This window comes from Lineus longissimus, chromosome 10 (assembly GCF_910592395.1).
Source record: "Lineus longissimus chromosome 10, tnLinLong1.2, whole genome shotgun sequence".
Classification (NCBI taxonomy): Eukaryota; Metazoa; Nemertea; class Pilidiophora; order Heteronemertea; family Lineidae; genus Lineus; species Lineus longissimus.
Window position 1 is genome coordinate 10,546,029 of NC_088317.1, and position 23,726 is coordinate 10,569,754.

Below are 23,726 nucleotides of genomic sequence, written 5' to 3' on the forward strand. Positions count from 1 at the left end.
GTACATGTGTACCAAGTTAGAGTTCAAAAGCTTGAGCGGTTACAAAACGTGCCACCCATGTCTAACGACAACGATGACAGACACTGCGTGATGGTAAAGGCTCACAGGTGAGCCAAAAAAACCTGTGGACATTTACTTTTTGGTAGGACTGTGCTATGGCAATGCTGAACAGGTGAAAAGGACAGGGGCTTCTACCAATATTGTTGTTTATTCAAATGAAAAAAGGTCGGGTTTCAAAAATATCAAAAGCTCGTTCTCTTTCATCAAAGTTACTCCGGGAAGATTTGACAGTATTCTGTAGGAGTGGAATGCTGTCCCATAGCTGGACCCACACCTAGTCTTCAGCATTCCCAATACTAGCATATACCCGTGGCGCGGGCTGTTCGAGGTATAAAAATCGGATTGTGCGGGTGTTGGTATGTTGTGGGTTTGGTGTAAATGGGGTGCTGGTTTGTGAGTAACACATTTTTCACGAGTGTAATACTTCTTGAAAACGGAACTATGTAACCATGTACATGATGTACAGGCGTCCACAATGTGAAACCAATTCTCGGAAAACCAAGATGGTGCAGACTGGTGATGTACTCGATATCAGCCAGCGATTAGCGCCAGAATGGTTTAAGTTACCGGTGTGTGCGTAAATCTTTTCTCCCATTGGAAACATTCCACTGTTTTTCTGTGTAAAATGTCTCCAGTGTTGTTGTTGTTGCTAACAGTAAACTATGATGCGGCCTTAATGGAATCCCCTACTTACTTATACTTCTAACAACAACAACAAACAACTACTGCAACTACCAACTACTGTACATGATGTGATCATGAAAACTGGACTACAAAATGCATGATATTGTCGCAATGACTTTATTCAAAGTACTCAAACATACCTATTAACCTCCCTTGTGTAAAACTACATCATGTCAGTTGATAATGGATGACAGTAGAGGTAAAACCAGGCTTATTAAGGTGTTCAACGCTAAGTGCAACTCGTCAATTATAGTAGTGATGTGTTCTTGTTAAGTCATCGTGAGAACCGCTTTAAAGGTAGTCTTTGAAGGAGACAATTTTTTTGTTACTTTTGAAACAAGCCCTTTTTTCATGGCGTAACAAGAGGTATGACACTGTCTTTTTCACAAGAATTGCTGTGGATATTTTTGAAAATATGACTAATGACCAAGGGGATTGATTGTATTGATAGATGGATGAAAAAAAAGACGAATACCATCAAACAGAAACTTAGCTCCGTTTTACTTCACAGGTGAGCTAAAAAAATTTTAAAATGTCATGGCGTATCATCATCAGGATTTTTTTACAAAATTGTACTGTATTATAGATAAGACTGGCCTCCATTCAGAAGAGATTTGTTGATGATATTGACCATTTTGTCCAAAAGGGTTATTTACAATTACAGAATGGATACTATATCTTAACCCCTAGAACCTGGAGGGGCCGGTTTCTGTGCTGCTGACAAGAGGCACATATATCCGAGCGGCCAGTTTTGGTACCAAATGGTTAGGCCCATTACTATCAGCTACTGAACGAGTATTAGTTCTGCCACCTACCACAGGATGTCTCTCCCATCGCTCAGCATGTTACGGACGCCAGTCAAGCAGACAAATCTTTTCAAAGGGCAGCCCAGCAGGGTGCCTAGGGCTGGGAAAGAGCCGATTTCGGTAAAAATGTCAAGAAAGTGACCACCACTCGCATTTTCGCCTCCGTTTTAAAGAAATGGGGGGCGTCTTCTTTCATTCAGAACTCTTTTTTAATAGATAGAGGAAAGCTAGAGGATCATCACAAACTTTACTTGGAAGGTTTTTCTCCTCTAGTTTTTATTCTAGATTCTTTTCAAATACCCTCTCAATACCCCAGGAACCTAAGGTACGGAGGTGGGTACCTCTGGGGAACCCAGGGTTCTAAGGTCTAAAATTGACTAAAATCTTTACTCTCAATGCAGTCAATACCAGAACGACAATGATAATTCTTAAAATCAACTCCCTAAATGCCTTTGTGAAATTTGCACCAACTGATATCTCGCTCACAAAGTGTCCACCCAAAAGACTGAAAAATCAACAATATGTCAACTAAGGCTTTGTTTGAAGAAGTGTTTTAACAATAATTTTTTTATCATATTGGTTTAGAAGTCATGAATTGTCATCTTCATATCAACAGAGGTGACAGTTGAAGCACAGATTGTGGTTTAAATCACAGTGACACAGGGTGTAACCCCTTGGACATCGGAAAGCGTGAGATGCGGTCCTTGAAGAACAGAACAATCCAATCGACGAAGTGTTTAGTGTAAGACACTGCTGATATCCCACAACTGCAAGGAGAAAAAATCACATCCCAATTATCCAATAACGCACATACCAAGTAAACAGACTGCCATAATACATGTGCAGAAATGCACTCTGAGACATAAGGGTTCGGTTGTTAGAAAGCATGTTAGCTCATAACAAAATGTCGACATGTTGTTATATGTGCATTGAGGTACATAAAACAACATGTCGAAAACATACTTTCCACATGTCAACAAGGTGTTATGAAAAAACATGCTTTCAAACAACCGGGCCTTGAAGTTGGCAGGGTCTCCTAACTATACTGAATGAGGATAAAGCAAAGAATGTAGATGCAAAGCTCTTTTTGTGTTGAAGGAAAAGTCATTGTCAACATAGGACTTGTTACCTATTGTAGTGACTGATGTGATAGGGAGAGGAGATATTCAGCCACACTGGATGATGCAAACTCACCTTCATCACCCTGTCCTTACCAACAGTGAGGAGAATCTTGCGGAACTCATCAAGATGCATGTACGTCACACTGTGTCGACTGTCATGGAATGTTGCCAGGGGAACACGGCTGAAAGAGTGAGACACCAGTCAGACTCGATACAAATAAAAAGAAAAAGACTCCTGTGGCAAAAGATTTGATGAAAATGGCCCCATATTCTTTCTTCGGTTGGAATCATTGAAATGATAGATGGGAGGGTGATACAGTCATCTGAATGTAATAAATATATGAGCATTTTTATTTTTGCATTTTAAGATATTTTCTGAAAAAATACAATTTCAGAAATTTAATTTTGGCTAATTCTGAATCTTTCGATCTTCCAATTAAATAATATTTTCAACGCAGATTTTATTTCCAAAAATGTCTGTTAGTCGCGAAATCCGCAAAAATAAAATGCCCGCGAAGAATTCGTGCCATCGTGCCAAATGTGTTGTGACTTGACATCAGTGATCACTACATCACCATGGCAACCTCTCCTCTAAGCTCAGACTTTCAATGTCCCTCAATAGGTCATGTCATGATGTCACGGTGGTCAGAGAATTTTCAATCAGAAATATCTAAACATGCTTAATGGCACATAACATTTGTCGATGGTTTTTTGCATACAGTATTCTATCTATCTATGTATCACATTTATATAGCGCCCTTATCAGTCCTATATTGGGCCGTTCAAAGGCGCTTAACAAAAACAGAGTCTCTATAAGAAGTATATAGTCTTTGACAACAATAAACAATTCTAATGTTCGTAATGTTGTTGAAAAAGGTGGGTCTTCAGGAGTGTCTTAAAAGTTGTGATGGAGTCCGCATTTCGAATATTACTAGGGAGGTCATTCCAGAGTGCTGCTGCGGCACACTGGAATGTACGCTCGCCAAATCTAGTCTTTGTGCGCGGGAGCACAAAAAGCACAAAACCACCCTCATAGGGTTTTCCGAGCTGGTCATACCTAGGGGGTGTTACATTCATATTGCAAGACGAACAAGGAAAAATTTGTCGAATTTGTTCTTCAAAAATGATAATGTGGGATATAAAAAAAAAGCATTTTTCAAAATTTTGTTTTCTTCTCTTATGTTTATTTTTGGTCTGATTTGGAAAATTCCCAGTTCGACAGAGAGCTGAGTTATTATACTTATAGACCTTTTTTTTTGCTGTCGACTCAAATATTCCACCAGAAGCAAAAGAAGGAAATCTGTCTAAAAACTGAGATTTCACATCGCTGTAAGTGTTGTGCGATGACTTACTCCTCATCCAAAACTAATTTGCTACACTCCTCACACACTCTCACGTCAAACTCGTAGCCCATGACTGGTATCGATGTGCGGTTCTGGCTGCATTTGTTACACACCGCTTTACCACACTTTCTGCAATGATGCTGAAATCAACAATAGTCAATACATAAAGCTTTCAAAAACATTAATGAAAAGGCCTGGGCCATTGTGCCCACCTGTCAACATGGAAGGGAGAACCTGAAGGAGAACTTGGTAGGGGATGCATTTGGCTACCTTCATACCACATATTATCCACATCAGAGCTCTAGTTTTGACAAAAAATAGACTTAATGATTTTTAAAACTTTGCCCCCTGGTACCACCCTTGTAATCGAATCCAGACTGTAGTTGGTCGTTTGGGTAGGACTTGCCTAGAGGTATCGTTGTACAATTTTTAATAGAAAGATCTGGTCACTATGTCATGTATCCTAACTAGATGTACCTATGATAAATATTTGGAAATGATCCAGCCTTAAGTTCAGGAGAAATAGCACTTTTTGTTTCAGATTTTGGCCCCCTGGTCCATGAATCCATGAATCAAATCACATCAAAATTTAGTCTCTGAGGTCAAATTTGACCTAGGGGTACATATGTACAAGATTTCAAGTCAGTAACACCAGTGGTGATGAAACGTGCCGCTATTGCCTGACGGTGGTGCCGATAGTGAACGGTGGTGACCTCTGTGACCTTGTAAAGTATGTCAAATAAAAAACCCTGTTTATATTTCAAGCACTCTTATGGGATGCACCAACAGTTAAAATTTCATCATTCCAGCTACCAGCGTTCATAAGATATAGCCAAAAATAGGTTTTCAAAGAGCACCACCTATATGGCAGACAAGCAGTCAAATTGCACTAATTTTCATTTTGAAAGAAGGTCTTGCCTAGGGGTACCCACACACCAAGTATGAGCTTTTTAGGTCAAGTGGTTAAAAAACGTGCCATTCTTTTGTCACACGTGAAAGACAGATGAGGATAAGACAGTGAAATGCAGTACAACTACAACAATGCCTGGCAGTTTGGACATCTAATGATTTTTTATTTTCATTTGAGTTGAGCCTTAGAATAATTTCAGATGGACTGTTTTAGCCGAGTTAGATTAAAAATACCGTGCTTAGGCCCACACGACACCCCTTGGCACGAGACGAAGTTGAGGTAGGTGATAAGTTGACAAGTGAGTAATGCTGATAACAATGCATTTGCAGATACATATTGAAGAAAATATGCTGAAATGATGTGCAGTATTAAGCCATGCAAACATAGATTAAAGGACGGAAATATTGAAACCCTGAACCAGATCTAGGCCATTTTTGACAGCGAACAGCGCCTACTGATATGCTACACATTTATTGCATTATATGAAAAGAAAATCTTAAAGCAGTCTGAAATTGGAGCGTTTACGTCGTAAGTCAAGGTACCAATGATGAACTTTCGAACTTTGACCTCTGTAACTTCGAAAATTGGGTAGAACGAAAAACTTGTGTGACATATGATGTATCTTGAGGAGATGCACCTAACATATTCCGTTGAGATGTGAGGGAGAAAATGTAACTTTTCTGTTTTCAGCAAATGCCCTCTGGTGGTGAAAGCGTGAATCAGATCAATATGATTTTCAATAGCCAACAGGTCCTACTGATATGCTATACACTTACCAGATAAGAAAAAAAAATCTTGAGGTAGTCTCAAGTTATAGTGTTTTTCGTTAGTCAAAGGACCAATGATGAACTTTTTAGCTTTGACCTCTGTGACATTGAAAATTGGGTCGAACAAAAAAACTTGTGTGATAGGTGATGTATCCTCTGCAGATATGCACCAACCATATATATTTTTGAGAACCATGGGTCACTGAATTACCTGTCTTGTTCCAATAGTTCTATCATCCCACATCTTCTTCAGATTCCAGAAGAATGGAGACCCACATTTCTGACAATGGTCGCCGTCCTTCCATTCTGGGGTCTATAAAACAAGAGAATATATGATGATAAAATTTTTTTTGTGAGGTTTTTCCAATGATATCATTCTGGACATCAAATTTAATCATCCGCATTCCATATGGTGCAGCTCATATAATGGATATGAATAAAATGTTCACCCATTGAAGATTTTGGCGAGCCATATATTGAAACTAGATATAATGCGATCGAGGAAAATCGCAATGTATGCCCCCGCTCCGTGGGCACCTGTGTCCACAGGCATGTCACTAGACTGGTTTTGAAGTTATGGGGTGTAAAGGAAAGACGGCAGCCTGGCAGCCATGTTGGATATTGTGTCAGGTCATACATCTATTGGAAAGCTCCCCTACACTAGGCCATTACACCACAGAAGTTTCAGGCTTGTCACTCACTCAGTTCTGGGGCAGAATGCGAAAAAACATGATGGCATCACGCAGCCATGTTCGATTTTGGATCGGGTCCACAATCGACAGAGAACCTCCCCTACACTAGGTCATCACACCACAGGAGTTTCAGGTCTGTCACTTTCCTGGTTCTTGAGTTATGGGTCGGAATGCCAAAAACCAAGTTGGTTGCCTGGCGGCCATCTTTGATTTTGGGTTATGTCCAAAATCAATAGGGAACCTCCTCTACCCTAGGACATCACACCACATAAGTTTCAGGTCTGTCACTCATTTGGTTCTTGAGTTATGGGGCGGAATGCAAAATGCAAGATGGCCTCCTGCTGGCCATATTGAATTTCGGAGTGCAACCAAAATGATAGGGAACCTCCCCAAATCCAACCTATTACACCATAGAATTAAGAGATCAATCGGGCCACCTGTTCTAGAGTTATAGTCCAGTGATCATACCACAGAAATATCAGCTCCCTCACACAACTCCTTCTGGAGTTATAGGTCAGAATGCTAAAAATCCCAGATGCCAACTGACGGCAATCTTGGATTTCGAATTGCGCCTTAAATCATTAGGGAACCTCCCCTATCATAAGCCATTACACCACAAAAGTTTGAAGTCTGTCAAATATGTGGTTCTTCAATTAGTTTGTCGGACCTCTAGTTCTTCAGTCAACGATCAGATTACAAAAATCCCAGTTGGCGGCTGGCGGCAATATTGGATTTTGGATAGCGCCCAAAATCAGTAGGGAACCTCCCCCATCGTAGGCCATTACACCACAAAAGTTTGAAGTCTGTCGGACATCTGGTTCTTCAATTAACGAGCGGAATGCAAAAATATAGGATGGCGGCTGGCGTTGATAGCTATGTTGGCGGAATTGAATAGCCAGGAATGACATGAAAGACAAGAGAATGGAACAAGTAGTATAGGCATGTACCAGAATGTAGGTTTGTGATAGATAGGGAGATGTGGACAGACTTTATGGAATCAAGCTTAGACAAATGGGGCTTAATTCATAAAGGGCGTTCAGCTTAAAACAGCATTTAACTACTGAATAGACAGATTCAGGCCCTTCATGTAAATCTTCACAGAATATGAATAGGCCCTGAAACTAATTAGGGAGAAGTTACACACGTCTAACCCTTAACCCTTTCGCTGTGGATGTATGCTTTTTTGCGACCAAAAAAAATTTCCGATCTGTGCGGATGTGCGAAGAACTGCGACTTGGGAGAGACCTGAATCAGATGATGTCTTCAATAGAAAATTAGTACAGGAACTTGTCGCTAGGTGTCCTGCCATGTTGTTTACCGCGAGAACTTCCGATTTCTAGGTGAAAACTTCGGTGTTTTTATTCAAAGTTTAGGCGATATTTTGAGTCCAAAGTTTTGTAAACAAATTTAAATGCCTCAGTCACGTGTTCGACGAACTGCAGAATCAATAATTGATGAAATAGAAGACGAGTCTGATTAGTGATTATGATTCTGAACATAATGCCGATGTACACAGCGTGCATGGGGATTGAAAGTGTGCATGATTCAGGGTCCGAGGGGGATAATAGTGATAGCCTGGGTCAAGATGAAAAATGTTGTTTTTTTCCTCGTTGATTAATACTAATTAGCGTTATTTAGTTAATTAACATAATTTCAGGTGATTAACAAATGCATAATTTGAAAGTCCATGCTGTTCCCAACAACCTTTTTCAATAGTCCAAAGCTCTATCTCTTCTCCTTCAGGCTGTATATTGGCCTCAAGGTTACCTATGTTAAAATTGGCTTTTACAGTATTTTGGGGGCAGCAAGGAATCAATTTTGAAATAATTTTGAGCGGCGCAGCGAAAGGGTTAAACACCCTTTATGAGAATTTGGCCCCTGGGGCGGATGACAGTTGTGAAGGTTTCATTTGAACTGCAGTGAATGAAGTAGTTGAGGGTTTTTGTCACATCCGCTCTTCTATACCTTCAGTTTGGTGACAAACACGACTGCCTTTGCTCCAACTGTGTTAAAGCAGGTCAGCGCAAAACAGCTCTTTAAATACCTTTAGTTTGATACCATTAACGCGACTACCTTCTGCTAACGGTGTTAAAGTTTAGTAGGTCATAAAAGTAGATCAGGGTAAACCTACTCTTCAACACACTTTTAGTGAGATATCAAACACGGATGACAGCTTTAGCTCTTACAATCTCCAAGTAGGTTAATTGGTAATAAAAATAGGTAAGCACAAACCTAATGTTCATTATCTTTAGTTCGATACCAAACACGACTACTTTAGCTATAACAGTCTTAATCCTATAACACCTAGAGCCACTGCCAGCGCAAGTGCTTATTCCCCTAGGCCCCGACGTGATTTTCCTGGAAATCACATTTTTTGCAATGGGTCCAGTTTTTTACAAAATGACATAGGTGAACTTCCGAATGATATATTATAAGTCCCGTTCCTTTGAAAGAAGATGAAATTCCCTATTAGATAGGGTACATCCAAATCGAAATCAAAAAAACGATCCATTTCAGAAATTCAAATGTCCAACCTGAATTTACTGGCTTGAAGAGAAACAAAAACTTAATCGTCAAATATCTCAAAAACTTCTACAGCAACCACCATTGTTCATCCAGGCATTTGAAAGCTTAAGTTTCATAGATTAATAATAGGCGGCGCTCTGAAGGAGATCGGTAGCTAAGTGCGCGAAATTTGAATATGGGTGTGCGGGCGTCATAGGGCGCCTCCAGGGGGATCGGCGGCGGGGGTCATAGGGCGCCTCCAGGTGTCATAGGGTTAAAGTAGGGCAAAAGATCATAAATGTAGGTCAGTGCAAATCTCTCCTTCATTACCTTTACGGGCTTTAGTTTAGATTAGTTCTTATGACACTGCCCTATTCCCTCCCATAAGACTACAATGCAGTCTCTTGATTGTGACATGAGGCATGCCGTCTCTTACATCACCCTCCTCTCCCATATCAATCAGGCTACAATGCGGTCTCTTACTTGATTGTGACATGAGGCATGATGCCGTCTCTTGCATCTCCCTCTTCACTTATATCAACCAGACTACAACGAAGTCTTACTTGATTGTGACATCAAGCATGATGCCATCTCTTACATCACCCTCTTCTCTTATATCGATCAGGCTACAATGTGGTCACTTACTTGATTGTGACATTACCCTCTTCTCTCATATCATTCAGGCTACAATGCGGTCTCTTACTTGATTGTGACATGAGACATGATGACGTCTCTTACATCACCCTCTTCTCTTATATGTGACCCGTCACAGCAAAACCAGGCGCATGTCACACAGAAGATGAGCCAAAGTGACACCAGGAGATAATGGAAGAAATTGATGTGCTCATATTTCACAAAAGGCAGACAATAGAGAATTGATCAAACAGTCCGTCTCAAGCTGCCAAGCTCAGAGCGACATGCGCCTGGTTTTGCTGTGAAGGGTCACATATCAATCAGGCTACAATGCTGTCTCTTACTAGATTGTGACATCACCCTCTTCTCTCATATCATTCAGGCTACAATGCGGTCTCTTTCTCGATTGTGACACGAGGCATGCCGACGTCTCTTGTGACATCACCCTTCTCTCTTATATCAATCAGGCTACAATGCCATCTCTTACTAGATTGTGAAATCTGGCTATGATGCGGTCTCTTACATCACCCTCTTATATCAATCAGGCAGACATTGCAGACACTTGCCTGGATGTGAATGAGCCAAATATTTACCAGCTTCGCTCTAATGGTCCTTAATAACTGTCACTAGGTAAGAACGTCAGGTACCTTCATAACCGTCAGTTCGATACTAGCACAGATTGTCCATTATAAACTCATAGGAATGTTCAATGCAGTATTGATTGTTACTGGTGGTCTGTTAGTGCGGTTCCCGCAACCACCCAATTGACATAGTCTTACCTTTCACCAATTGGCTCCATCGTCCAGTCATGAATTTAGTTGTTCTTCACCGGGCGATGAAACTCACCTTTCTTCAGCCCATGACCTACATATGTATACGCACAAAGTCTACAAGCCAAGCACTCAGACAGAACGGCCGCCTAGGGACTGCGGTTTTATTTGAAGAGCGGAGTTAGAGGGGAAGCATGCAATGGTTAGGATAGCTGCAGTCTACAACCTGTAAAGAGAAAATATCAGAAGAGAACCAAGTTCGGAGTAACCTTATGGGACCTGATTAGTCATGATGACCCCAAAGGCTACCAGTAGTCAGAATTCCCCATTAAAAATTTTGCGCATCTTATCTACTGCATATTGCCTCAACCTCGCCTAGCATGAACATGGCATCAGCTCTACTGACTGTTGGAGTGCACTAAATTAATGATCAGCTCCACTTGGGGGTAGTATACTCGTAGGACTGTAAATCCATGAAAGCTCCACCCAGCTCAGGCTAGGTCCAGCAGCCTACCAACTGATTACCGGTATTTACATAGCAATATTGAGTCTTCACATTAGGTCTGTGACATTGGACAAATTCCAAGGGGAAAATGCGGTACTGGGTAAATCATTGTCCTACTCTCCAATATGGCTGGTCCTGAAAAAACTCTATATAGGAATCAACTGGTCCAGCAACGAATTCAAACTCCATTCTATACATTACCAACAGTTTAGGTACACAGCCTTTCTGGGCAGACCATTATACATGTAAGTAACAATCTAGTTTAGGCAGTGGCCAGTCCAACACATGCATGGAAGGCACTGATGTGGTGACAATATAAATATGGCAATGTAATAAGAACAATTCCAATGTTTCATGGCATCACATCCAAACAAACCCTCACCTACATTCTAGGCAGGAAGTGGGATTCTACAATGCCACCAGTGTGGGGTTCCATTTCATTGAGCTTTCAATTAAAGGCTGCATGTCCAAGAGTTTAGGTTTAATAGACAAGCTTTATTTTTCATCATTATTATTAATAATGAAGCGGCCTGGGGCGTTGTGCTCACCTGTGGACATCAGCCAATATACGCTATTTTGTGACCTTGAAAAGTAGGCTTAGCTGGGTTAGGGTTAGGGTTATGCTGACATGGCAACCACTAAGGTATTGGGGAAAGGACATGTTATCCATGATCTTGACACAAGAAGAATAGGAATAACAACCAACACATCAATCAAAGATTCCTCTGTCATAAGTGTTGACAGAATTATAATAATTTTTTTGACTCTTCTTTCTTTCTCAACTTAGGCCAGATGAAATATGGGGAACAGCTGTGTTTATGACTCATTAGCTAGATTAGGCCTACTTTCATGTCCAGGTCAAATTTGAAAACTGACCGTGCCAAAATTTAGCATGCGCTTGGAGGTCATATTGAGGTAATGTATCAAATATGAACAAACTAGATCAAATTGTTTTTGAGTTGGAGCACTTGGATCCGTTTTGGGTCAGGCCCCCTGGTGGCCACATCTGAAGTTGGAACAGGCAGAAATTTTGTGCCCCGGAGAAGGTCTTCCTGTCATACATTTTTCCAGGTTTTGAAGTTGCTATATAAAACAATGACAAAACATGCCACATTTTTTTGTTTTTTTCCAACTTTGACCTCTGTGACCTTGAAAATTATGTGAAATCAAAAACCCGTACTATATGTGATGCACTATCACCAGATGAACCCACGATAAAAGTTTTGACATACTAGCTAGCAGCGTTCAGGAGTTATGGCCAAAAGAAGTTTTTCACAAAGCGCCCCTATATGCCTATATATATAAGCCAGAACAATAATAAAATTGCGCCGAATTTCAGTATACAAGTTACCGTTGCCTCCTGAGACCATTACACTAAGTTTAAAGTTTCTAGGTCCAGTGGTTAAGAAACGTGCCACCATTGTTTAAGGGACAACGGACGATGCACTATCGCTAAAGCTCCCCTGTCCTGGAGACAGGTGAGCCAAAAATTCAGAGATGCAATTTCAATTTCAAGGCTTCTTTATTCAATCAATTTGTATAATAAGATAAGACTGTTCACTCACAGATAACACGGTCGACATTTATCATTGACATTCCCGATTATGTTACAAAAACAATCAGTAGTCAGTGCTGATACCTGAAACCGTGAGAGGATCCTGTATGGCGTGCTGTTCATGTTGGTGGTACGATAAAACATAAATGTACAAAAAAGATCAAAACTTTAATTTTACTTGTGTGAAAAACTAGTGAACTGGAGGGGGGGGGGGATAAAATAAAATTGGCCTAGGCCTAAATCGTAAAAGAACTTAGTAAAATATAAATTTTAAAAAGTTCACCCTCATTTACTTAAGTACACATTGGTAGAGTTTGGACACATGTTTGGCTTGCAATGCATACTTTACTTCCCTGCACATATGCTGCAAGGCATGGTAAATAATGAAGGCCAGTTCATGCAGAAAAAAATCTCAAAACTAAATAAGCAAAATTCAGAATCAATTTTTTCATCAAACAATTTCTTTATATCTGTAGACTTGCCACAAAAAACCAGTGAACTGGAGGGGGGGATTAAATAAAATTGGCCTAGGCCTAAATCGTAAAAGAACTTAGTAAAATATAAATTTTAAAAAGTTCACCCTCATTTACTTAAGTACACATTGGTAGAGTTTGGACACATGTTTGGCTTGCAATGCATACTTTACTTCCCTGCACATATGCTGCAGTGCATGGTAAATAATGAAGGCCAGTTCATGCAGAAAAAAATCTCAAAACTAAATAAGCAAAATTCAAAATCAATTTTTTCATCAAACAATTTCTTTATATCTGTAGACTTGCCACACCTTTTCAATACCTCTCTATGCATTTGACAGTTCCAGACTTATCAATTAGATCTTATCTAATTGATAAGTCAGGAACCTCCAACCTATGAATATTCAATGATGCGCATGCGCTAGTAGTTAGTAGTCAGTAGTTTGACTACGCAACCCAATTATTATTCCATAGGCACGGCCCGCAGCTGGAAAAAAACGGCACTCACCGTACCTAGTTTTTGTCCTTGCTTCTAGCAGATTAAACCCAGAGGATGCTCTGGTGATCCTTCTTTGGGGGGGGGGGGGGTCGCAGTTAAAAGTTCTTTCAGGTACACAGCTGGTTTGACTGCACTATCTCAGTATATCGGACACTAAGAAAGATTAATGATTCACTGTCTAATCAACTAGGAGCTGTAACGACTTACATGGCAGCACCACTATTTTGTGCGGTGACAAGGGAACAAGCGCTAAGAGGCCCTGATAGCTTCAATATGACTATTGTAATGGTATACTCCATTTGGAGACATGTGGTGCCACCTTGAAATTCCCAATTGCTTTTAGTTGATTCTACAGTAGCCTACTTGGGATGAATATATTTCAAAAAATTCAACACCACCAATCATTATTGTCCATTGAAGATTAAATATTATCCCAGTCCCATCCCACCCATCAACTTTTTTCATTTTTCATACTTCAATCCTTGCAAGTGTGAAGTGACTTGTTTAACCCTTTCACTGCGGATGTACGCTTTTTTGCGACCAAAAAAATGTTCAGATCTGTGCGGATGTACGGTGAACTGCGACTTGGGGGAGACCTGAATCAGACGATGTTTTCAATAGAAAATTAGTACAGAAACTTGTCGCTAGGTGTCCTGCCATGTTGTTTATGTTATATTATCGAGCGCAGCGCCATCTGCGATTAGCATCATAAACCAGCATCATCGTACCATCACCTATTAGCATACTAATTAGTATATCATTAGCCTTATACGGTTAGTGTCTTCTTGGTCTTCACTTCTTGTATCTCGATGTAATGGTCAACTTCTCATGTGTGTTAGATTAAAGTAGATATATACAGAAACCACGACTTCTCTCCTCCATCAAAGAAGCACGAGGAAATACAACATGGTGTCAGAATTCTGAAAGAACTTTCGTCAGGACATTTTGAACAGTTTGTGCCACTTTATTCGGATGGATAAACTATCGGATACTGATACGAAACTTTTTCAATGGCCGATCGATGATGAGTGACCTAGATACGCCCCCCAAGCAGCAGGAGCAGGATACTTAGCAGTGCTTAGTATAAGATTCTCGGAGATGTGATGGTGCTACGGTAGGGCAGTGAACTTTTTACAAACTATAAATTGACGTGAATAGAACATTATACAGTGTATAATCGTCCAGAACAGTGTTCAAAAAGAGACTTAGCATCAATTTCTAGCAACTGTAATCAGAATCCATCATGGCCGACAACCCGCCAGTAGCCGCCATTGCCGCCGCCCTCACCATCATCTACGCAAACGATTTGTCAGCTGTAAAGCCACCGTCTTTTGATTGGGACGCCACGGACCATGTCCAACAATATAAAACGTTCAAACGGTACTGCCAACTCGTTTTATCGACACCGACATACGAGACAAAAGCCCCCGCCGCCATTGTCAATTTCATCCTCTTGTGGATGGGACCAAAGGCTGTATAAATATACGACAACATGACGTTCGGAGAGGTAGCGCACAGAACAGATCCGGAGAGAGTCTGGACAGCTTTCCAGAATTACTTTGAGCCAAAGTCAAACTACAGATTGGCCCGTTTCCAACTCCACGAAATGACTCAACAGAACGGAGAGCCAGTCGATTCCTTCGTTACGCGTCTCAAAGTCCAAGCCCAGAAATGTCAGTATCGAGATCCAGCCGACATCAACGACCATCTAATTGACCAAATAGTTAAAGGCATAACACACGCCAGCGTGAGGAGAAAGTTACTAAACCAAGACTCAAACAGACTGACTTTGGATACAGTCCTCGATTTCGCTAGGACGTACGAAGCAACACAGGAGCAGATGCAACGTTTTGGCCAATCGGCACAAGCTAATGTGAGCGAACTACGAAGCAAAAACAATGCGCAGAACAGATCACGTCAGCCAAGATCAAATCGTAACTCGTGCATATTTTGCGGAAGTTGCCCCGCAAAAGACCAGGAGTGCAATAGATGTGGCAAAGTAGGCCACTGGGGCAAGGTGTGCCTTAGCAGTCAGAGTCCGCGCGAACGGAGCACACCCAGACACAACCCTAACCAAAGTAACAGCACGAGAGGACGAGACAGAACCAGAGGCAGAGGCCGAGGCCGTGGTCACCGGAGCCAGACTCCACACCAACGCAAAGGCCGCGGAGTGCATGCCGTCGGTCAAGATATCGCATCGGATTTCGAAGGGTTATCGTTCAGTGCGGTAGACCTAGAGTTTAGGAATAAACACTCGCACGCAACTGGCCACGCAAAAAACCGCTCAGAGGCATACGCCAGTTTAAACATACAACCGTACCCCGAAAAAAACGCTAAACTGCGCGGAAAAGCCGACACCGGCGCGCAAGGGAATGTTATGCCACTCAGGACATTCAGGAACATTTACCCAGAAAAAGTAAACCAGGAAGAAAAACCTGTCAAAACCACACCGTCAAATATAAAGTAAACCGCCTATAACGGTACGGACATTCCGCAATATGGTACCATCGCCATACCGTGTCGATACAAAGGCACAGATTCTGAATGGAAAGATACAACTTTTTTCATCGCAGACACAAGTGGTCCAGTTATTTTCGGGCTACAAACATGTGTAGCACTCGGACTAGTTCAACTCAACTGTGAGGTAAAGTTAGATAGCGCCCACGATGAAGCTTATCCGAAGATTAACTCCACTAAAGAACTCTGTGAACTATACCCCGATCGTTTCGAGGGCCTTGGAAAGTTTCCAGGTAAACACAAGATAACGCTAAAGGAGGACCCCCAACCAGTCATTCACGCACCACGCAAAGCTCCAATCCAGCTACGTGATAAAATTCATGCCGAAATCAAGCGCATGATTGAAATGGAAGTCATCAAACCCATCACCGAAGCAACAGATTGGGTCTCCAGCATCACTTACGTAAACAAGCCTGATGGGTCACTCAGGATATGTCTCGATCCCAAGGATTTGAACAAGCAACTGAAACGAAGCCAGCACCATACGCCAACGCTTGAAGAGCTAACACACCGTTTCGCCAGAGCAAAATTCTTCAGCAAACTCGACGCTAAATCCGGATATTGGTCTATCGAACTGGATGAGGAGAGCCAAGCGTTGACAACGTTCAACAACCCTTTTGGACGTCACTGCTTTCGCCGTCTTCCATTCGGTTTAAGTATCTCGCAAGACCTGTTCCAGCGTGCGATGGATGAGATCCTGGAGGGACTAGACGGAGTAGTCTCTATTGCTGATGACATCACAATATACGGAACGACCGAAGAGGAACACGACAGAAACCTCCACAAGCTGATGTTACGTGCGCGGAAAAAAGGCCTAATTTTCAATTACGCCAAATGCAGCATCAAGCAATTCGAAATCACGTTTTTCGGAAATATCTACGGCCGAGATGGTGTACGCCCCGATCCAGGGAAAGTACAAGCTATAAACGAACTGACGACCCCAAGCAGTGTCAAGGAACTACAGTCATTCCTCGGTATGGTCACATACTTAGCGCCATACATCCCGAAACTCAGTGAGTTAACTGCGCCACTCAGAACACTCTTGCAAAAAGACATTGACTTTCAATGGCAACCCGAACAGGAAGCAGCATTTCAAGCTATCAAGGATCAGATCTGCAAAACCGCAACACTAAGCTATTTCAACCCGAAATTGCCGACAACTATCCAAGTTGATGCAAGCCTAAACGCATTAGGAGCAGCGCTAATACAGGACAATAAGCCTATCGCATACGCCTCAAAGAGTCTCACTGACACTGAGAAACGTTACGCCAACATAGAAAGAGAACTGTTAGCCTGTGTATTTGGAGCCGAACGGTTCCATACCTACGTGTTCGGAAAATCCTTCATGATAGAATCAGACCACCGCCCATTAGAAATGATCTGCAAGAAAAACCTAACTGCCGCACCCGCACGATTACAAAGGATGCTATTGCGCCTGCAGAGATACGATTACGACATCACGTACGTACCAGGACGCGAAATGATCTTACCAGACAGTTTATCCCGCCTCCCGAAGACGAAACCAGATCCAGAAATAAACTTAAACGTGAAAGTCTGCATGGTTCAGTTTAGTGAATCCAAACTGATCACCCTCAGAAAGGAAACGGAAAAGGACGAACAACTCGTCCCGCTCAAACAACTAATCGTACGTGGATTTCCCGCCAGGCAAAAGGAGATCGCCCCTCACGTAAAGGATTACTGGCCTTTTCACGACCAACTCTCAATCGAGGACGGAATCATCCTCAAAGGATCGCGAAAAGTGATCCCAGACGCACTACGTTCGGAATATCTCGCCACAGTACACGAAGGCCACCAAGGCATCACACGATGCCAACAAAGAGCACGGAGCGCCGTCTACTGGCCAGGAATTAACCGTGACATTGAGAACATTGTGAAACATTGCATGCCGTGTCAAACGCACCAGGCGGCACAATCAAAGGAACCGCTTGATCCAATTATACCGGATGTCCCGAACATACCAATGCACACGATTGGTACGGATTACGTACAATATGCAAACAAGGATTACCTCGTAATAGCCGATAATTACTCCAAGTTTCCGTTTGTCGAAGAAATGAAGGACATTTCCAGCAGAGCAACCACGATCGCAACCGAAAAAATCTTCGCAACGTTTGGCATCCCAAACACTATCATATCAGACAACGGTGGACCGTTCATAGGTGGACATTACCAAACAATGGTCCAGAGACTAGGGATAAACCACGTGACCAGTTCACCGAAACATTCTAAGTCACATGGCTTCGTGGAAAGCCAAGTCAAAATCGCCGAAAAAATAATCAAGAAAAATGCCAACCTTCAAACATCACTACTGGCACATCGCACAACGCCCTTAGGTCCGAACCTACCGTCGCCAGCTGAGATGATGTTCAACAGGAAAATACCCAACAGTCTACCGACTTATACGAGATCGACTGCGACCGAGATCGAAATCGAAAGTAGGCAACAATCGCAAGCTAAGACCACAGCTTGGTACAACCAAGACGCAAAAGAGCTACCAGAACTGTCCCTGCAGCAACCAATATTCTATAGCGACGTGGCCAAGCGCACTTGGTCACCAGGAATCATTACCGGTATTGGCCCAGAACCCCGGTCGTATACTATAACATGCAGCATCAACGGCAGATCACTACGTAGGAATAGAAGCCTTTTAAGGTCACGCCAGGTTACTTTCGCCGAGCCCCCATCAGTAGACAACAGCAAATTTGACGCATACGAGCCAGGTGGTATGCAACCGCGCAACACGCGAGAACGGAGCAGCGGAAACGGAACTGAGTCAAGTGTGGTCGCAATACCTCAAACACCTGCAACGATCATACCCCAAACACCCGCAAGGATCGTTCCCCAGACACCTTCCAGCTCAAATAATAGTAACGTGACAACTCCAGCAGCTGCGACGCCACAAGAAACTACCCGCCGATCGCAACGTGAAAGGCGACCTCCAAATTGGATGAAGGATTTCCAAATTGGAAAATAAAATGATAATATCAGGTGATGTGCTGGTAACCTCTCCCTATATTCTTCATTTTGCATACATATACGTGTGAAATAGTTTAGAGAGATATAGCCCGACATATATAGACTCTGTACGAAGTAGAACTGTGAAATCGGACTGATAACTTTTCTTATACAAGAACATTTTGATACAATCGCATAAATGAACAGCTACTGTAAAATTGCTTAGGTACCGTCACATAAATCATTCTTAGTGAAGGGGATGTTATATAATCGAGCGCAGCACCATCTGCGATTAGCATCATAAACCAGCATCATCGTACCATCACCTATTAGCATACTAATTAGTATATCATTAGCCATATACGGTTAGCGTCTTCTTGGTCTTGACTTCTTGTATCTCGATGTAATGGTCAACTTCTCATGTGTGTTATATTAAAGTAGATATATACAGAAACCACGACTTCTCTCCTCCATCAAAGAAGCACGAGGAAATACAACAGTTTACCGCTAGAACTTCCGATTTCTGAGTGAAAACTTCGGTGTTTTTATTCAAAGTTTAGCCGATATTTTGAATCCAAAGTTTTGTAAACAAATTTAAATGGCTCAGTCACGTGTTCGACGAACTGCAGAATCAATAATCGATGAAATAGTGAATTTGAGGCGTTAGAAGACGAGTTGGAATATGATTCTGAACATAATGCCGATGTACACAGCATGCATGGGGATGATAGTGTGCATGATTCAGGGTCCGAGGGGGGTGATAGTGATAGCCTGGGTCAAGATGTAAAATCTTGTTTTTATCCTCGTTAATTAATATTAATTAGCGTTAATTAGTTAATTAACATAATTTCAGGTAATTAACAAATGCATAATTTGAAAGTCCATGCTGTCCCCAACAACCTTTTCCAATAGTCCAAAGCTCTATCTCTTCTCCTTCAGGCTGTATATTGGCCTCAAAGTTACCTATGTTAAAATTGGCTTTTACAGTATTTTGGGGGCAGCAAGGAATCAATATTGAAATAATTATGAGCGGCGCAGCAAAAGGGTTAAGGACTCATCAACAGTTTATAGACCAATCCGATTAACATAATCTATTCACTCGCAGGTTGATCTATAATGAACTACCAACCTACTAAAATACTAAACTACTGACTACTAACTACTAGCGCATGCGCAGTACAAGGATGACGCTCGGTCTGCAACTGCAAGTGTGGTCCTGTCTCACGCCAACTTCTTGTGAAGCGGTCGGCCATATTCATCTTGTGTTCGAGTCATAACCCGGGTTTGTTTTGATTCAACAATGATGTTTATAAATACAAAGAGGCTATTCTTATAACAAATGTTTGTCTGGGTTTCAAAGTCATTCTCCAGTGATTGTTATATTAATGTGTAATAGATAATTGTGAAGTATTACGATTATTTCATTCTGATGATTTGGAATAATTTTTTGCAACACCGTTTTGTGTATGAAATGTACATGGGGTTCATGTGTGTTTTAATCTTCCACTTCGACTGAATGACTGAGCAAATTTAACGAGACAGAAAGCCAAAATCGGTAACACTTCCTATGAAAACAAGGTACGGGAGTTAATCTATACTATGACTTTTCAAATAACAGTTGGCACAGCTAATTGTATTTAGCAAATCAAGAGAAAATAGAAAGAAAACTCACCTCGGTTTTCTGTCAAAACGTCCGTAGATGAACTGAGCGCATGGACCTGGGTATCTCTAACTGTCTTTTATCGGAAATTTCAATTAGAATTAGACAAAATAACCCCACAAAACGACCAGTTACAAAGAAATATTGACATTGAGATCAAAATGCAGTACAACCTCTCTATTGCAGATACCCATGGGACTGCAATTAATATTAGAATATACAGTAGCTTGGCAATGTGATGCACAGCGAAGATAATTAATCAAAACATTCGGATTTAATTAGGAGAGCAACGGTCATTAAATTCACTCTACCCTGTAATTAACTGAACACAGTGTCTAATTATGTTCATCAAATATGCAAACATCACACCTGTTAGGTCTAATTGGCTACCTAAGTGAATACCTAAGGGAAGCCATTGCATTTGTTTACTGTCCGTAAGGGTGAGTTGATTGGTCCAAAAAGTCACCATGGCCGTGTCTGCAATTCGGAGTAGAGAGGTGTCCGCCCTACAGAGGTTTTGGTTAAAGCAAATGACAAATTGGGACTGAACAAATATGTCCGTACTGTGGAGTTGTCCACAAGGGGAGTTTCTAGTGTATAGGGAAATACCACTTTCTAACTGCTCGTTATGACAAATTTAGATTAGAACTATGTTTCGAAATGAACATACACACTCTATACATTCGCAAAACAACCATCACATTATCAGCCTCGGCTGCAATGCCTTGTGGTGGCACTACACAGTGCGTCGGACGCCGTCAAGGGCAGTGTCAAATAGGCCCCGGGCAACCGACACGAGGTAGTCGTTCAGTTCCTGATGAGGCCTAATCATACATCATAGGCAATATAATCCATACAAAGAAGTCTGCAGCATTTTCATTGCATTTAATTCATAAGTGCACCAATAGGTGGCGCCACCTCTGACACTACTTGGATCCTGAAAATGGTAAATAATTGACAAAGAAATTGCATGATGTGTGCGATCTTCAAACGGTCCTCAATCGGTTCAAAATGAATGATTTGGGAATGCCATTACCACCGGCAGATAGCCAAATGAATCTACTTTCTTTATTTGAAAAAAACCCCCAAAACAAGTGCTCATCTCAGCTATTTTTTCGCTATATTGCCTAGAATTTGGACGAGCATAATTGACACTCGCACAACTTCGCCCAACCTCGCGTGGCAGATGGAAGGTATGTTACATATTGAGGCCAAACTGGGGTTTGAGACCAACTCGAAGTGGCACAGATTCTAGTCTCATAAAATCACAAAAGATCTCTCTTCACATGGTAACTAAGACCAGGGCGTCAAAGTAAATAGTATTTGGAACGCTTTGGACCCATTCACGAACATGGAAACGGCCTGCGTCTTAAGAACTACATTTCTCTGGGGGAACAAAACGGACCCGTCCCAAACTGTCTAGTGCCACCATAAATGTAGGGCGTTCAGTACATTACAGAGACAGGTAGAATCGAGGCCGTTTTGCCAGTATTGAGCATACGCCAATTTTCAGAAATCTGCCAATTACTGCCAATTACGGGGTGTTTAGTCTTTCTGCTGTAAATAGCTATAATCCTACCGAAACAAGAGTTCAAAATATTGGTATCCTGGCACAGCTAGACCAAATTCTGAGGAAAATGCAATTATTTTTCTGGAACTACTTTCGGCTAGCTCCAGTACAGATGATATGAAATGGTCTAGGGACCATGTGCTCACCTTAGGTAATGTAATTCATGTCATTTGCAGTGGATATGGGGAGAACAGTTTCTAGTTTTTAGCAGTTTTTAATCCATTGAATAATATTATTCTTCTCGGCTCGATGGCACAAAAGAAAATTACCGGTACCATCTAAGTATAACATTTTGGTTATAAAGTTGACTGAATTTCAGGGTTATTGTATAGTGTACATGTCACATGGAAATTTGTTGACATCTGTTCAACAGTTTAGCAGTAATGAGTAATAGGACTTCTTTGGATTTTCAAGATGGCGGCCATATTTGTCTTGGGATATTGATAGGAGTACATAGATACGAAATCACATGGAGTTTGGTGGCAATCCGATCTCTAGTTTCGGAGTAATAGGACTTTGTTTAATTTTCAAGAAGGCTACCTGGCGGCCATATTGGAAGATGGATTTGACTGAAAAATCAGGAATGTTGTAGAGAGTACATAGACATACAACCACATGAAATTTGCTTGCAATCCGACTTTGGTTAATTTTCAAGATGACCGCCTGGCGGCCATATTTGAAGTCCAAGCGAAACCGAATTCAAGTTCAAAATGGCTGCCATATTCAATATTGGATCGCGACGATTTTCAAAAGAAAAAATACACTACATGAACAGTGACTCCCAAATGCCATGGCAAAAGCGGCTGATGGAGGCAAAGTCTTTTGTTTAATAATTGAGTGAAATGAGATGTTGATGGCATGAAATCTGACACCAATGCACAGACAATGACATGATGCCCCTGACTTTTGTATAAACAGTATTTTCACAATGTGTTCCCTGGTGGCCAAACTGAATCAGATTAGGCGTAATTTTAAAATGAATGAAGTCAACTCGCATACAAAGGCCTATATTAGAAGACAACAAGCATAGCTTTGAATGTCCCCCGTCACAGTTGGGTGTTTTTTGAAAAATGTGTAGTTTGAATCCGTGTGGTGTTGTTGGCTGTCATTGACTAAAGATTTCGTAAAGATCGGAGAAATATTAAGCGACTTCTAACACTTTATGTGTTTTTGGTTTCGGAACCCTGGTGGCCAAATCGAGAATGAAACTCAGCCGATTTTTCGACGCGACACACCTTTGGCCCACCCTCTATCAGCACACGAAATTTCAATCCAAAATATTTGGTCGTTCAGAAGTTACAAAGCGGAAGGCAATTTTCATGATTTTCAGGAAGCGCCCCCTATAGGGCAGAAAAATGGATGAAACTAAAACCCGGGTAATATATCATGTACCTTTGTTGGCTTAGTCTACCATAAATATTTGGTAAAGATACTTTATGCGTTTTTGGTTTTGGCCCCCTGGTGGCCAAGTCAAGAATCAAACTCGGTCGATTTTTCGACGCGACATACCTTTGTCCCGCCCTCTATCAGCACACCAAATTTCAATCCAAAATATTTTGTCGTTCAGAAGTTACAGAGCGGAAGGGAATTTTTATGATTTTCAGGAAGCGCCCCCTATAGGGCAGAAAAATGAATAAATTAAAAACCCGGGTGATATATCTATGTTAGCTTAGTCTACCA

General features: G+C 41.5%; 1 protein-coding gene across 1 annotated transcript in view; it reads right to left on the bottom strand.

Moving 5' to 3' along the window:
• Positions 1 to 838: 838 nt before the first annotated feature.
• The window catches only part of LOC135494455 (WD repeat and FYVE domain-containing protein 2-like), a 113,122-nt gene continuing 90,234 nt past the window's right edge, over positions 839 to 23,726 (bottom strand). Inside the window, exons 9-12 of the mRNA XM_064782449.1 lie at positions 5,903 to 6,004; positions 4,024 to 4,154; positions 2,745 to 2,853; positions 839 to 2,317 (exon numbers count right to left, since the gene is read on the bottom strand). Coding sequence (XP_064638519.1) covers positions 2,288 to 2,317; positions 2,745 to 2,853; positions 4,024 to 4,154; positions 5,903 to 6,004 — 372 coding nt within the window. The 3' untranslated portion in view covers positions 839 to 2,287. The remainder of the gene's footprint in view (positions 2,318 to 2,744; positions 2,854 to 4,023; positions 4,155 to 5,902; positions 6,005 to 23,726) is intronic.